This window comes from Acinonyx jubatus, chromosome B4 (assembly GCF_027475565.1).
Source record: "Acinonyx jubatus isolate Ajub_Pintada_27869175 chromosome B4, VMU_Ajub_asm_v1.0, whole genome shotgun sequence".
NCBI classification, from domain to species: Eukaryota; Metazoa; Chordata; class Mammalia; order Carnivora; family Felidae; genus Acinonyx; species Acinonyx jubatus.
The window spans coordinates 12,487,380-12,504,726 of NC_069387.1; the positions used below are offsets into that span (position 1 = coordinate 12,487,380).

The following is a 17,347-nucleotide window of genomic DNA, read 5'->3' on the forward strand; positions in this document are numbered from 1 at the left end:
CCTCTCTCTCTGCCCCTCCCCCGTTCATGTTTTGTCTCTGTCTCAAAAATAAATAAACGTTAAAAGAAAATTAAAAAAAAACAAACTCATGTATGCAAGCAAGGGTCCATGTTCTGGGGCACATGAATGAATTATAAATTTCTATTTTGATTTAGTTCCATTTTGATTTTTTTGAGCTTTTTGGGGGGAGTGCGCGCTATTTTTCTGCACATGTAGTTCTAAAACATCTCTGAAGTTGGCCTTGAGCTTCTGAACGTAGACAAAAGCCAAAACACTTTTTGGCTTTTCGGGTGTCCCCACGTGTCTACCTCTTCCCGACACGTGTGCCCGGAGGACAAAGAAGCTAGTTTTCTTCTGACAAACAGCAGCAGCTTCTTCTGCAAGCTGGAGCCCATCTGTTTAGAAAGTGCGGGGAGCAGGTAGGAGCGTGTGACTAGGCAAGGACCGAAACGTTCTCTCTACTCCATCTGGGAGGTAACCTGTGCTTCACATCCCCCAAAGCCACCGGGGCTTCAGAGTGCCAACCAGAATGGCAAAGTGCACCCAACCAGGCACACCCTGGAACAAGCTAGGGTCCTGCCCATTTCTGGGCAGCAATCGGCTAGGGCTCCCGGCCTTTTAAATTTTTTTTTTGGTGGATCATATGGAAACGCTTGAGTGGATTCTCGCAGGACGGCTGCTGAGCGCCTCTGGCTGTGCTGATGCAGAGCCCAGGATGCCTCCAGGCCCTCCAGGGGAAAGGCAGCAGGCTCACCCCGTCACTGCCTCTACTTGAATGTTGGCTTCCAGAATGCTGGTTCCATGTGACACGGCTGCTGGAACTGGGTCAGAGTGTCAGGCAGGGCCCCTGCCTGGGCTGAAGCTACAGCCAGTGCTGCAGAAGAGCCTCCAGATGGGGGGGGGGGGGGGTTCCTGAGTGGCGCTGGGGGCCCACAGCGGCGGTGCTGCGCCTGGCCCCTGAACAAGAGTAGCGGTGCTGCTGGAGGGCGGCCCTCGCGGGGAGCTGGCCCAGCCTGGCACCTGTGCCTCGGGGCACCGCAGCTCACTGCCTCACTGCCAGATACACCTGTGGAGCCGGGCCGACCGTCCCCAAGCTCAGAATGGAAGCCCAGATGGCCGTGCTGGTCCTCAACTCCAGCTGCACGTAGGACCGGTCTGCAAGGCCTTCTAAATGGGCAACGGGAGGATCAGAGGCGGGGGGCAGTGCAACAGGGTGACTGTGGCCCATGCATGTTCAGACAGTTTCGTGTCAGTTTCCAGTATTCGACTGAGACCAAGAATCACAGGCCTGGAGCCCTGGAGACAGACTCTGGGCACTTGACGCCTGCCCCTGCTGCCGGGCCCCAACCACGGCTCCGGCTTGGGTCAGGTTTCCCTGCAGACCTCACCCCACGTCTTTGCAGATATGGACGCTCGTCAGGCTAACGAAACGCGGGCCTCTCTTCCTGTCACGGGCCTTGCAGAGGCCCGTTCTTATTTCACGTTCAACTGCACATTAACATCTTAGAGAGGGCTCCCCAAATCACGTAAGGTTCGGATCCCACCTCCGTCTCACAGGGAAGGTCACGCATGGTTGGGGAATGGAGGTCTGCTCACAGCGTGCCAAGGGTCTGTCCCTTTCCTCTGCCCGTTTGGTCTCTGGGTCAGTTATGCTTGGGAAATTCCTGACACTCTGGAGCTCCAACCGAACCCCCAGCAGCACCCCAGATGTGCCATCACGCCTCCAACTCTGCATGTCCCACACTGCCCTCCTTACATCCTCTCACACGCCCCGCTCTGGCTGGGACCCATCTCGGATTCCCCTGCTCCGACTGCCACCCTCACGCCTCCTACAACTGGTCAGTCCCACCTACCTTCTCACCATCTCTTCTGTGTCCCCCTCTCCACCCCTATGACTGAAGCCAGGCCTGAGCCCCCCCGCCAGCTCTGGCCCAGGCTCCTGCGAGGATGCCCCGGGTTTGCGACCCCGGTCCTGATTTTCTCCAGCCCCTTGTGCACATGCTACCAGAGCGATGCTTCTAAGACAGCGAGACTCCTATATGGCCTGACTCCTTTAATGCCCTCACCGACCCTCTCTTCGAGCACTTGGGAACACCAATGGTGCAATTATCACCTGCCTCGCTCCCCAAGGGGCCCGGCCAGGCCTTGGACGCATGACAAACCTCAGCACCGTCCCCTCTGCTGGGCACAGAGCAAGTACGCAACAAACGTTTTTCTGAGCGAATGAATGGTGCGCGGCGACTCCGATGGCTTGGCTTGCCCTTCAATTAGTAGGAGACTCAAGAATCCCAACTCCGTCCTCAGAGGCCACGGAAGCATCAGTCGTTTCCAATAACAACTCAGTCTGAGTACAGCCAATACCCTGAATAAATTTACCGACCCTTTAACATTTTTCTTTGGCTGACCTGCATAACACATGAGAGTAAATTCTCTCATTCAATGGCTGATCACCGCCCGCCCTCCCCCCTGCCCGTGGCATCTACTTCTCCTGATCCTGAAGCCTGCTGCACAGTCCGACAGGGACAGTTACAATTTACGGAGCGTCTGGGACATGGTGGGTGCACCAGGGACACGGTGCCCCGATCTGTCAAGTGCTATCCCATTAATTCCGCAATCTTCATGAGTATCTCAATTAGAGAAATAAAGCAGGCATAAGCATATTAATAAATTAAAACCTGAACGCCGATGAATGCTTGTGAGCCTGTCTTTCTGATGCGCACAGGGAAAGCAAAATTCAACTGCTGCGTTTTGACAAACCCTGGTCACTGTCTGCGGTGCACATTGGCCTGGATCTTCCACCAGCGTAGGTGATCAAAGGCCCGAGGGATCGTGACCAGGGTTTTGTCCAAGGATCTAGGAGGGTTCATGGCTCTTGTGAGCAGGAAAAAAAGGCCAGGCAGGTTGAAAGGAGAGGACGAGGGATGTCAAAAGAGAGAGGGAGGGAAAAGTGAATGCAAGAAGAAAAAAAAACAAAGAAGCTTACAAAAGGCCATGTGGAAAAGGGGCAGAGGGAAAACAGGAAGAAAGAGACAGTGTGGAAGAAGCATAGACCCCGTGACCGAGGAAAACACAGAGTAAAAATAACTCGGGGTCTAATTCATGCCTTGCAGCGTTTAAGGAGAAACCCAAGAGGTTTTGGATTTAGCCACGAAACAGTGTGCCCCTGGACAGGCAGGTTCCTACTGAATTGTCCCCGAGGGAGAAGTCCCCCCTCACTGGCTCGCGATCTTTTCTTTGAACTTGACTGACTTACTGATCAATTGAGTGAAAATCCTCCCCAGCATGGGGCCATTTTTTTTTTCCCCTATCATTTTAATAAAGAAGCTGGCTAAGGGCAGATGTTCAGCGGATAGTCTACGATAAGCTCGGATACGTAGTATGGATTTCAGTCCTGTTCGTGGATAAAGAAGCTTGGAAAGCAATCTGGAATGACATAATGGACCAATACTGCTTTCTCCCTCCTAAAGCAAGTGTGGTTTTGATAGACTTTTAATATGTATTTCGGGGTTTGAACTGCAAACCGTCTCTCCATTATTCTCTGCCAGATGATCTGAATGACAGCTCTGGCCCAGAGATATTTTTCCATTATAATTTTTCAATTTGTTCTGGTCTGAAAAATGTGTGTAAATGAAAACAGAGAAAATTCAAGCACTGTGCCCCTTTCAAACACTCTGGTTTGTATTTACAATGACTCTGCAGACCCTGTCCTGCTTCCCTTGTTTTTTGGCAGATGACCTTATTTTTTCCAGATTTCTGATCACTTCTAATATGCCATAAAATATTTACTGGATTTGCAGGAATGCCTCTAACTCTTCCTTATTTTTCACCCTGTTTTGACCTACAATTTCTTCTTTTAGCTCCCCAGCATCCAAAACAAAACAAAACAAGGGGCGTCTGGGTGGCTCAGTCGGTTAAGTGTCCGACTTCGGCTCAGGTCATGATCCCACGGCTCGTGAGCTTGAGCCCTGTGTCAGGCTCTGTGCTGACAGCTCAGAGCCTGGGGCCTGCTTCACATTCTGTGTCTCCCTCTCTCTCTGCCCCTCCCCTGCTCATGCTCTTTCTTTCTCAAAAATAAATATTAAACAAAATGTTTAAAACAAACAAAACAAAACAAAAAACACAAAGAAACACATAAAGCAGCTTTGTAAAAGCTCAGATTGGCCTCAAGATTGAAGAGAGGTGTTCTCTCCCTTTCCCAAGTACACGAAACCCCCACCCTCCCCCACTAGGAAATTAACAAATAGGACAGTCCTTCAAAGCCCTTTTGCCAATCTGCTTTGGGAGAGCTGGGCCAGTCTCCTTACCTTAAATAATTATAACAGCTCAGGTTTCCCTAGTGACCGGGAAAAAAAATATTTACCCGGGAACTCAGACTGGATTACTGTGGAGTAATTTGTATACACTCCAATTAGCTGGGGATTGGTAAACCTGGAGGCCCTGAGGCTGCATCGTGTAATATTTTTACTCACTTCTCTCTGAGAGCCGGACACCCACAGAGGAGACCATGCTTACCTTCCTCGGCTTCACTTTATCGTGGTAGTCATACTGGAAGATTCCTTTGTAGCTCAGTCCCAGCCACCACGGTATCCCCTGCTTGTCCTAGGACATCGAAAGGAGTATGGGTAAATACAGGGCCAGAGAACACACACACGGACGGAGAGAAGGCCTCTGGGCTCGTCCGATGACAAAGGAAAACGTAAATCCCTTGACATGGATGGAGCCCACCTCCTACTTTTCACTTAACAGATGTGCCCCCTCATCAGACTGTGCTCAGTTATGTGAACCAGTGCCCTGGAGCATGCCCTGGGGTCGGGACCCAGCTCTGTTCCCAGCCAGCAGCACGCTGCGGTGCTCCCCCCTTTATGAGTAGGTAGCGAAGGCTTGTTCTTTGTCCTCCTTGTAAGGCTTTGGGTTTCAAGAGAATCCGAGAGATGCTGAGCATTCTCATAAAACGACCTTCTGAGCAGAGAAACGGTCATCGACTGTCACAGCTAGAAGGGACCATGAACACCATGGAAGGGGACTCCTCTAAAAAACTTTTTTTTTTTTAAGATTTAATTGTTTTTAGAGAAGTCTGAGGTTCACAGCAAAATGGAGAGGTAAGTACAGAGGTTCCCCATACCCTCCCACCCCCCTACATGCAGAACCTCCCCCACTGTCAACCTCCCCCCCGGAGGGGAACATTCATTACACCTTGATGAACCTACACGGATACATCATGGTTACCCAAAGTCCAGAGTTTACATTAGAGTTCATTCTTGGTGGTGAACTCTGTGAGTTTGGACAAATGCATAATGATGTGTATCTACCATGATGATAATATACAGAGTGGTAGCCTCACTGCCCTAAAAATCCTCTGTACTGCCTCTTCACCCCTTCTTCTCCCCCCTCCCAGGTTCTGGAAGCCAGTTTTGCCTCTTCCAGAATGTCATCTAGTTGGAATCATACAGTATGTAGCCTTCGGCTTGGCTTCTTGCACTCGGTAACACGCATTTAAGATTCCTCCAATTTAAATTAAAAAAATTAATGTTTATTTTTGAGAGAGAGAGAGAGAGAGAGAGCGCGCGAAAGAGAAAGAGACAGACAGTGGGGAGTGGGGGCAGAGAGAGAAGGAGACACAGAATCCGAAGGGGGCTCCAGGCTCTGAGCTGTCAGCACAGAGCCTGAAGCGGGGCTCGAACCCACGGACCGTGAGATCACGACCTGAGCCGAAGTCGGATGCTCAACTGACCGAGCCACCCAGGCACCCCAAGATTCCTCCAATTTTAACGACCAAGAAATCAAAGCAAACGGTTGGTCCTGCTCTACTCAGGGCCCGCCCCCCAGCCCTCCAGCAGACCAGTGGCAGTGCAGGGTGGGCGGGGACCACCCTGCAGTCTGCTCCCCTTAAGAGATCAGCTGGATTGTGTGACTCGTGCCATCTTGGACAAAGTAGCAAAATCAAGGCCCAGACCTTCTGGGAACCGAATCAGAAACACCAAGCCCCTCTGCTCACTCCTTTAATAGAGATCCCTTGCCACCAGATTGTAAAGTGTGATCCTACATCCAAGGAGGAGGGGTCTGAGCTGTTAACTAAAGGTCCCGAATGCTAGGAGCTGACACAAGGCATCCCCAGCAGCCTTCCCCTAGATTTGTCCTAACTGCCGCACCTGAGAATAACCGCGGACCCCCCCCCCCCATTGTCTCGACAACTCGAAATTGGCTTCATGGTTTTTAAATCCTCACGAGTTATTTGAAGGTAAGCACAAAGATAAAAGGGCAGAGAAACACGTTTTGAATTTTTAGAAGTTTCAGGGTATGTAATTTCCTAAGATAGTCCTTTAAAGGTATAAAAAGCTCTGTCCCTGGAAAGTGTCTGTGTGTCCTACATCAGTCTCTGAGAGCGACACAGGAGGGGACTCAGTGCCACCACAGCTTTGGGTGTCACCAGACCAGAGAATACGGCAGCTGTGAAATCGGGAGGCTACCGACTGGCGGGGCTCGATACAGTCGTTTGGGCTTGTGTGGATACGTGTGCTCTGTCTCCACCTGAGGAGGAGAGCCCTGGCTTCAGCCTGGAGGTCCCAAGAGGCCAACCCACAAGCACTTCCGGCACTCTGGAAATCACAAGGTCTGTTTCTGGTCTCTCGCAAACTGCAGAAAAGCACGTTCCTGAAGTTTTATTGTAAGGCAGAAAGCATATATGTATCACAGGCTCCCTTACTGTCAAACTCCAGGGCTGACGAAGAGATGGGACACGGGTTTACGCAAGTAAAAGACTGGATGACGTCCCTGCGCAGAGACATCCACTCTATCCATGACAATCTCTCTCAGCAGTCTAACATCTGTCTGCCAACAGATGTCTGTCTGTCCAACAGTCTTCCAACAGACTTTCGTCGGGGGGGCCGGAGGGGTGAATTTCAGAATCTCTATTTTCAGTATGAGCGATGGAAGTGAGCTCAAATTATGAACAGACAGCAGATGAGAGAGCCTAGTCCAGGGGATTTCTTGTCCCTATTCTTGGGCACAGCCCCCTTTGCTGCACGTCCCCACAGAATATTCCCACAACGGAGAGGAGTTTCTATGAAATGTGTAACAACTATTGTTGGATCCCAAGATTTCCTTTATGGTAACCAGATGGTGAAGGGGATGTAGACTCTACAACCCTCACTGGCTGTGTGTGGAACGCTGGCAGCCAGCGCGGGGAATTTTGAGCCTCAGGTCATATCATAAAGTGTCCAATTTCCCTTGGGGGAGCCGACTGCCCGCTGACTTCAATGGGCACATCTCAAGGTGCCACCTCATAGAGAGCTGGTCTCCACAGTGGATTCACCTTCCTCGAGTGGGACAGGAGACGCTAAAAAGGCCAGGGGATACTCCTCATGACAGACTTACAGCTCAGGCTTGAGAACTTCTGGGCAGGAATGGCTGGGACAGTTCTAAGAGTTCCATGAATGATGGAGAAGAGGGATTCAGGCTTCCCTCGGTGGGGAGAGCTTTGGTAGGACATCAGGAAGAATTTAACCATTTAAGGCTTTAAAAGATCCTGAGCTGACAGTTGGTGAAGCATCTGACTTGGGCCCACATCATAATCTCACAGTTCGTGAGTGGGAGCCCCGCGTCGGGCTCTGTGCTGACAGCTCGGAGCCTGGAGCCTGCTTCGGATTCTGTGTCTCCCTCTCTCTCTGCTCCTCCCCCGCGCTCTCTCTGTGTCTCTCAAACATAAATAAACATTAAAAAAAAGACCTCAGCTGAGCTGCTGGGTAGGACTGGGGTTCCTGCGTGTGCCTCATAACCAGGCTCCGCAAATACAGTTCCAACATTCATTACCATCACGGAAGGGGGACATGCAACTACCCAATTTAATTCTCAATAAACACTTATTTAGTCAATATTTACCGAGTATCTACTATGTGCCAGGCACTTACAGGGCTCCGGGAATGAAAAAAGGAATGCAACACACTGTCCTGGCCATGAGAAGGCTGCACTTTAGTGGAAGATACAGGCAACGAAACATACAAAGTGCTGTGCGAGCCGCAATGAGTGACACAAAGATAAATGTAGCAGAGAGTACGTTCTAGTCCAAGGGAATTAAAAATACAGCTGGATGGAAACACAGGGAGAGAAACTGGTAAACGGGCAAGCGAATCTCAGGTTGGCTGGTTGAACTGTCTAGCATTCAGAAATGTTTTCAATTCAGCTGGACTTTGGGCAAGGACTTAATCTTTCCATGTTGGGGTCAATTAAAGAAGGGAAATTATCCTGTCTCATCACAGATAAGGGCACACGGGCATGTCATTATCTATTATTTCAATGAAGGGATCCCAGTCTGGAGCATTACGGTAAAACCAAGAAAAATTGAGCATAGGGTTCATGTTCCATGAGACTTGCCATCACAACATTTAAGAAGACACATCTTGTCTTCTTAAACAGCCATGTACTTAATTTGTCAGCCTCTAATGCCGGCCCTCCTCCTCCAAAATTGCCTGTGTGGCATTTGACCACCAAGAAAAACATTGCTGATTCTGCTTAAGGTTTTTGTTCTCCACAGTTCACTGCCTTCAGAGGGAATCGTCCTACTGAGAGGCTCTGCGGTCCTGACGTCCCAGGATTCTTCTGAGAATCAAAGGAAGAAGGGACTCATTATACCCACTTTGCATAAGAGAACATGAGTTTTGGAAAGCGACTGCATCAAGTCTTCCGACGTGGGGGGAATGTTCCAGCGCCCAACCCTCCTCAGCACACAATCATCTCGAGCAAGTTCTCTATCATGCCTATCCGTCCCCACCCCCCAAAATCTTCAGTAAGATTAAAAAGGAAAAACTGAGAAGTGTTTCTGTTTTTTTTTTAGGGCAGGGTTGGTACTTACTTTCACTGCATAATAGTGAACCCCGTAGGTTGGGAGAGACTCCACGATGCTCATGTAGCTGGGAAGAGAGAACACACACACACACACAGACACACAGGTGGTTATTCGGCAGGTCTGGAATCAGAGACATATTTATGTGTGCGCGTGTGTGCGTGACAAAGCTCTCAGAGTGATTATTTACCTGAAAATTGAAACTGAACCCTCGTCGCCCCCCGGGAGTTATGTGTCTTTGCGAACAGAACTGAACAACCCTGCCACATGCTATATGTACACACACAAACACAGCCTCGTGGGCACTGGGAGAGGCCACTTACTTTACAATTGCTTGACCTCTGGTCTGGCCGTTCAGTTTCTTGTAGTGCTCAATGACTCGGTCCTCACTAGAATTGCAACACAAAGATGGTGTTACATATGGTCCATAGGTCAACGGTCAGCACCCCGCTGATGGAGAACCTTCTTCCGAACCTGAGCAACATCCTGAGAAGTTCCAAGGAGCCAACAGCTCCTGGAGAAAGGATTTGTCCTGAAGTGGCATTTCTGAACTCAGCCTAAGTGAGGTGTTTTGGGCTACAGCTTTACTTGGGGTCAGCTCCCTGCAAGAAATGCTGCCATGGCAGATGAGGAAGAAGCAGTGAGCATGTGTCTCCCTGGAGAGGGACACAGAGCCGGGGACAAGAAGAGGCCGGCTGGCTGGGGATCAGGGGGGACGCTGTGGCAGAATGCCCACATCTTCCTCGTCCTCTGCATCCCCTGGATCCTGTCTGCACACGGCCTCACAGGGGAGGGCAGGCGCTGACCTCAATAGAATGCCCACGTCTTCCCTATCATGAATTAGTGGTCAGCGTTGAGGGCTCCCAAGGAGGATGGAAAGTTCTGGAATTTGGGCCTGGCTAACACAATCCATGAGGCAATCCAAGGCCCAGAGAAGCCCTGGGAAACAATGAGGCAGCTACCAGAAGTGAGATGGGAACGCCACGATGTCCTGAAATCTCAGCTCTAAAATAGCAAGAGACTGGCTTGTGCCTTGGGAGACACCCGCCAGCCAAACCCCTCTTTGACAGGGTGGGGGGCACGAAGGGACTCTCTGAGAAGGGACTCTGGTGCCCAGACAGCCATGGCAGCTGAAGCACAGAGCCAACCTGGGGAGTCACAGGGAAAGCACATCCCACATGCAGAGGAGTCAAGTCCAAAAGACCCGGCCTCCGTGACCTGGCCACACCGCCAGGAGCCTCATTCCTCCACCTTCTCCCCACCCCTTTCTCACCCCAGGCCCGTGGGCTTCCTGACAGGAGGCAATGAAGGAGGGATGAACCCTCAAGACCTCCTTGGTTGGCCTTCGTTATTTATTATGAATTTGGTATTCCAGAGTTGATCTAAAGCCTTATTTGCCAACTTTTTTTTTTTCTTTAGGAAAAAAAGAAAGGCCATTTCTGAGGGCCATGTGTTCTGTATGTTCAGTAACGACCACGTGGGGGTAATTTATTGACTTTCCGATCGCTCTCTGAATCTTCAACGGCTGTCTCTTCATTTTAGTATTCCGAAATCTGGTGTACGTGAAGATTACCTGACTTGACAAGAAAGCACTTTTCTAAACACGAACAGGAACTGACTAGCTCCAAGGACGCTTCCTTTGGCTGGAGAGTCGTTTCGGTGGTTCCTGGACACCTGTTCAGAGAGGGGCAGATGCCCCTTTCTCCTTGGCTCCCAGACAACCCCTCCGCTTTGAGTGTGACAGAGCCCTTCTCCTGAGTGAAGTCTCCAGCAGCGTCGTGTTCGGGCTGGGCCCCCCACCTCACTAGACCTTCAGAGCGAGACCTTCAGGGTCTGCTCTTCTCTCTCCCTGCCCACCCCCTCAATCAGCGGCTGGGCTGGGCGTGTTTCCTAGCACAGGGTTTCGAATTTTGTGAGGTCAACCTGTGGATCCAGGGGTAAGCAACTCAGGGGCGACAGGAGCCAATTTCCTTCCCAGTTTGGGGAGAGAAGGTCCCCGGGCGGCGAAGGCCAGATAAAAATCAACGTAGGACTGTAGCTGCGAACACAGTCGAGGCTCAGACAAACACTGGTTAAAGTCAGAAACGCCGTCAGGCAGCTGTTCAGCTGTTTGCCAACTAAATGGCTTCTCAGGGCTTGACAGCTGCAGGAACCTGCCACCCCTCGTTTCTCTGTACCTCCTGCTGACCCAGGCCATCTGTGAGACCGCGGTATGCAGCTTCTCCTTCCCCAGCTCTCCCCGCTCTGAAACACCATGGACCCAGCTAGCGCCATGCTGACTGAGAACCCACTCTGCTCCCTGCCTCCTCCTCCTTCCTCTGGAATTTACAGATAGCCCAAGTGCACTGAGCTCTGTGGACAGTTTCCCAGCTACCCTGGATCTCTGGTAGGGAGTTACCGATGGGATAACTGTAACAAAGGCACCAGCCACAGAATCCCAAAACACTATTTGGAGGACACTGTGTTACATAAAGGAGGAAGACAGATGATTCCGGCCGACTGTGCCTAGCCACGTCATTCTGGGAGATCATCTCTCTGCAGGCAGCAGCCCAGAAAACCCACGGGGATGGAGATATGGTTCCCTGTCTTGCAGGAGCCATCGCCTGCACTGGTCAGTGATTTTGGAGTAAAGATAGATGCCCCTGCATACCCTGTAGGGGTGGTTTGGCCGGGGCGGGGGGGGGGGGTGCCCAGCATTTGCAAGCTAGGCCCTTGAGAGAATCCAGGTCAGGGCCCTGCTACTGCTCTGTTCTATGGCCCTGGGCGCGTAATTCTAACCGTCTGCGTCACCTGTCCCCTGATAGGGAAATCCCATGGAATAGAAGTCCAAGCTGGTTACACGCTTGGGGAAAATTAGTAGAAAGCATTACTGCACGATTACTCAGCATTATGATGTACCTTTCACTACATGCTAATTGCATTATGTGACTTCTTCTGCTCTTGCTTACAGTCTGGATCCAGTAGGTATGGTTAATTCCGCTTTATGGGTGGGAAATTGAGGTGGCAGAGAAGTAAAGTAACTGAAGCTTCCCGTGCTATTCAGAGACATGGCTGGGATTCTAAACCCCACAGCTTTGCTCTCTAAGCTGTGATGCCTTTCCCGACTAGTGTGGACGGGCTCCCTATGGCTTAGTCCAGCCTAAGGGTTGTCTGCCGCATCCGTGAAGTCTAGTGAGAGTGGGAGAGCCTGGAAGAAGGGCAAATATCCGTCGCCCTTCAGGGACGATCAGGGCAACATGAGGCTGTGGGCAACCTGACAGACTGTGGTGTCAGAGCGAGTGAAAGTCTCTTCCACCGACAAGGGGTCATGGTTAATCGTAGAGACGCGTGATGATGCTGTGGCCAAGGAAAGTCTACGGACACGCAAGTCTGTCTCCGGTCTACGAAGCACGAATAGCATTTGTCCCTTCCTGAAGTCTTTGCTTTTTAGAAATCCAAATGAGTAGGTTGGAATATAGAGACCGACTTCAACCAGCCAAGTGCAGTGAATAAGACATTTTTTCGGCAATGCACCAACAAGATGGGCCATGCGGCTGGCGTGTCTGTGCATGGGCTGGGCTGTGCTCCCTGAGGGCACCTGTTTCAAAAATCTCACTTCCTCCGTTCCGTGTCTTCCCCGTGAGTACACACAGGGGCACGGGTGCCACTGGGTCCAAGTGAGGCCCAGGGAAAGCGCTGGCCGGGCCCCAGAGATTGGAGGGGTATCGGTAAAGACGAAGCTGTTCATATGAACACAAAAGACGAGAGCGACATGAAGGAAGACATTTCTGTATTAGAAGTAACATGTGGCGTGGAACAGACTGTGGAGATCACAAAAGAGAGAAAGAGAGAGAGACACACACACAGAGACTGGGAAGGAGCTGGTAAGCATAGGGTGTACATGCCGGGAAACAAATGAATGAGGAGGTCGCTGAGGGATGGTTTAGATTAAAAGCAACTCTGACCCCAGAAAACCCAGCCCCCACCTGGCAAATTCATCCCCTTCGTGCAGGAACTACTGGTCTCCAGAACTATATTCTCGTGTCTCTAACTCTTTCACCATTGGTATCCCCAATGCGAACAGCTGGTGGGGGAGGGGGACACGGACGATGAGGCCCAGGGGACACGGGGGACCGGGGAGAGGGCAGCACGGCTCCATGAGTGAGGGGACAGGAGCGTCGTCTGTTGGTGTGCACAGGTGCAGGCCGCCAAGCTGGCAGCGTGGGAGCGGACACATGCACGGGTGAGTCTGCAGGTGAGACAGATTCTGTCCCTGGGGGGGCAGGTTAGGATTCTATAAAGCCACCATGCATTCACCTCTATGTTTGTGCAGGACGTGCGGCAAAAAACCAGCTCAGAGAGACGAGATGGTGGGGGACGGGGGGTGCCAGCACCCCGGGGGCAGGGGGGCTCTCTGCCCCTGGGACTCAGCGTCTCATTTCTGCTCCCGCTGCCCCATCACTTGGTCTCTTGAGGAGAAACGACCTGTGGCCCAGAGTTGAACCCGCTAATGCCGTGTGCATCACCACCCGCCCTAACCCAGCCATTGGAATCTCTGGGAGCCACCTGAATAACTGAGCCACTAGTGTGCTGCCTGCAAAAGTGTCCAGATGAGACGAAATGTTAGCAATCCAGACGATGCACAAAGCAGATTCCAGAGGTGTTTACAAGCGTCGCATGTTACAGTTTATCAGGACTGACCTGCGACTTTTGTTTTATTATTACTACTTTTGTTGTTGTTGTTAATAAAAGCACTCATTGCTTGTTGCAAAGGACTCAGAAGGAACACGAGGGCCATGGCAGTGCACTCCTCCTGGGTCGGTGGTGAGGGCCACCCGGGGACACAGGCCCCACCCGATCGTGACCAGAACCACAATCCAGGACCCTTTCGCGCGCCTGTTTTATTCGGAATCAGTAAATCCGGGGCCTGACGGATGAACTAGGATGTAATGTTCCACTGCGGCCAAATCAGGAGATAAGAAACATTGTGGGAAAATCAAAGAATCGATCTCTCTCTTCTGCAAATGAAAAAAAAAAAAAACAAAAACCCCACAGTTCTCCCACACCTCCAAACCTCACACATCCTGTCATCAAATGACAGGGATTCCAGAATGAAACTCGAGCAGCGCATGAAAGGGCCTCCAAGGAGGCAAAGCCTCCAAAGTGAAATTTTAGACGGTTGTTTTTTTTTTTCTTAAGAGAAAGAAAATAGAAAATGGCAAACCATGCCACTTAAATACATGCTGAAAATGGTTTGGCCAAGACCTAAGCCGCTTCTCCAAGCTGGAGTGGGGCCGGCTGGGGTCCTGGTGCCCCGGCCCCTAGTGCCCCGGGAGGGCTCGCTCCTGATGGGTGCGCCGAGGGGGGGCAGCTTACCAGTAGGCCAGGGAGGGGTGCTCCTTCAGGGCTTGAGTGGGGAGCGCCGGCAGCTTCTTTAAGTCACTCCTCACCACCTCATTGCTGGAAGACAGGGAGGGCACACAGACAATGCCAAGGAATGGTTCACCCTCCGAGAAAACCACCGCACTGTGTGATCTGCCCCGCCCTGCCCCGCCCCGGCGGCCTCAGCCGAGACCCCACATCTGTTCCCTTTTAATGAAAACTGGACGGGGGAGGGGGGTAGGAAGGGGTGCTCCCTTTTAATTGATTGATTTAATATAGAGGAAAGAGAACACACGAGGTGCAGAGCCCAGAAGGCCTCTCCTCTGGGGCACAGAACAGGACAGGGCATCGTGCTCACAGATGGCCCGTATGTGGAGCGGGGCACACGCCCAGGGCCCCTGAGCAGCACAAATCTGGGAAGAGAAGGGTCAACAGTGTCTGTGGCAGAAGCTCCTGGGGTCCCATCATGGGCTCTGGGGGGCCCCAGTGGGCAACCTGACTGCTTCTCCTTGAGAGCTGTTTCCCTCAAGAACACACAATGCTGGTTTTCTCTGCTCGGATCGTCTGCACACTGGAGACTGTTGTCCAAAATATGAGAAAAAAAAAACCTTCTGCTTTTGGGCCACCTGGGTGGCTCAGTTGGTTAAGCATCAGGCTTTGGCTCGGGTCACGATTGCACAGTTCTTGAGTTCAAGCCCCAGCATCGGCTCGCTGCTGTCCGTGTGGAGTCGGCTTCAGATCCTCTGTCTCCCTCTCTCTGTGCCCCTCCCCTGCTCGTTTCTCTCTCCCTCTCTCCAAAATAAATAAAGATGAAAGAAAGAAAGAAAGAAAGAAAGAAAGAAAGAAAGAAAGAAAGAAAGAAAGAAAGAAAGAAATGACGCTTGCTTTTGACAAGACCTGGAAATGACTCCAAGAGTGGGAAGTGGATTATCTGGTCCTAGACGCAGGTCCCGGCACCAGAAATTCTGTTCCCCGCCCCCGCCCCCCCCCCCCCCCAGCTCCCATGTTGTCAGGTTAGAAGGACACTTAAAACTCCCCTAGTTGTAACCAGGCTTCTTCAGAGGCTTGACTCCTCTCTGCACCCTCAACAGACCTGCATCCCCGCTGGGCCAGGGCACTGGGGTCTGCACGCCCTCTTCACCTCCAGAGGCAATTACTGGCCTCCTCCTTGGGATGGCTTTGGCCTTTAGAGCGGCTCACGGCCCCTGCCCCGCTGGCAAGGGCTCACCCCATGGAGCCTGCCTTGGTCCACAGTTCTAACCAAGGCCACAGTAGCAGCTTCTGTGCTCCTCGCACACAGCAAGGCAGATGCTGGCCCCTGGGAGGCTGAGCGATAACATCAAGACAGCAAGGAGATAGGAGCTCAGGAAGTACATGTGAAGGAAGGACAGAAGGGCAGCACAGTCACAGATGGGGAGCTCCTGAGGCAGCTGGACAGCAGACACCCCGACATCCACGCCGCAGACTGGAGGATGTGCCCTTTGGGAGAACCCGCCCTCCCGGAAATGCTGCCCCGGGGAACGGATCACAGCAGCTACCCTTTGCATACCAAGTGCCAGTGGGCAAACCGTTTCAGGACTTTCGGTTCGGTTCATTTATGTGGTGACAGAGAAACACACGGTGGGGGGGGGTGCGGGGACTGGGTGGGGACACAGCTGCTCTCAGGGTGCTTTCCAAGTGGACTGAGAAATGGTGTCAGTGGTGTTTCTGCACAGCCGACCAGAAGAACAGCTCAACGTGTTACCATATGATGCAACAAATCCAAGTACTACAGCAGCTGTCACCTACGTGGTTAGGCAAGGATTTATCAATTAATCGTTAAAAAGTTGAAGGTATTTGGGGAGCCCCTGCTAGACAGGGGAAAACAGTGTAGGGGGCTCCAAAAAAGATAAGGCACAGTCTTTATCCAAGAGGCACTCGCGAGTTAGCGGGGCAGCATGAGCACGAACAGAAAGATTACTGATTAAGGGCAGTAGTCGATCACGTTGATTCAAACAACGCATTCGATAGCTCAGAGGAAAGAGAGCCCCTGTGAGCTCTGGTGGAAGCAGCAGCTTTGGGGTAGGGCCTGGGTGGAGAAAAGAAATAGGAGTATCATTTTCATGGAGTTCACACGTAGCCAGTAGGCAACGGCCAGCCACTGGGGGTTTTCAAATGGGTGAGCCCCCTGTGTTTGGGAACATTCAGTTCCCAAGCAGGGTTTGGAATTTTTACTCGCATCCTATTAAGGCATCGTTCAAGCAAATATTCAGTTCATCGAACACCTGAGAGCCCGCGGGGATGAATTTCTGGATCTCACCTCCCCTGTTTCACCACAGGCACCCTGAGAACAGGGCTTCGATTCACTGATCATCAGCAGCACCTTACCTATCAAAAGCTACTCACTCTTGTGGGATGAACTTGTGCTGGCAGAAGCCGCGGGGGGAGCAAATTCAGCTGAAGCTGGAGTTTGGGTTTTCTCACACTCATCACATTTGGAGTATATTTGGGGAAGGAGGAAGGTAAAGGAGGAAGGGATCGTCTTACGCACCAAACACTAGTTTGTTGGCAAACAAGTTTCCCCGATGACCATCGCAGGCTTGATTTCCAGGCGGGAGCCTGCCGTGGCTTCTCCAGCTCTCCCCCAGGGCAAGGTCACACGGACAAATACAACAAGAAATCACGAAGGCGTGAAGCCCATCCAAATCCATTACATTCTGGAAGGGATCCATGGCTCTTAATCCTTCCCACAGGACAGCTATGTAGAAATGTTTTATTTGCCTTTCTGCTGTCTGTAAACATCTGTGCTAACTTAGAGGTGGTCAGCCCAGCGAAATGATCTGGCCCCACTCTGTGGCCGCGTATCGGACGGCTGCTCTGATGGCAGACCCGGTCGCTGCATCTCCAGAGGCGTGGGAAGCTACGACCTAATGAACGTCCTAGAAGTCCCCAGTTTCCTCTTTCAGGGTCATCGACTCAGACATTTCCCCCCCAGAGTTCAGTGCACTTGATAAATGCCGATGTATAAGACAGCCTAAAATGGTTCATGTTCCATTTTTAGAAAAAGAAAAAAGGCCCCTTGGAGAGTCATTTGCTACACTGCGAATCAACCCAAAGTCTTCTCATTTTTAACATTCACCAGATTGTATTCCAAACTTTTGGGAAGTG

The 17,347-nt window shown here is 51.5% G+C and overlaps 1 protein-coding gene across 10 annotated transcripts in view; it reads right to left on the bottom strand.

Moving 5' to 3' along the window:
• The window catches only part of FRMD4A (FERM domain containing 4A), a 606,423-nt gene that overhangs the window by 83,146 nt on the left and 505,930 nt on the right, over positions 1 to 17,347 (bottom strand). For all 10 annotated transcript variants that reach the window (XM_053225322.1, XM_027073468.2, XM_053225320.1 and 7 more), the window contains 4 exons: positions 14,195 to 14,278; positions 9,163 to 9,228; positions 8,849 to 8,906; positions 4,513 to 4,599 (listed from right to left, as the gene is read on the bottom strand). In XM_053225322.1, the coding sequence (XP_053081297.1) occupies positions 4,513 to 4,599; positions 8,849 to 8,906; positions 9,163 to 9,228; positions 14,195 to 14,278 (295 nt within the window). The remainder of the gene's footprint in view (positions 1 to 4,512; positions 4,600 to 8,848; positions 8,907 to 9,162; positions 9,229 to 14,194; positions 14,279 to 17,347) is intronic.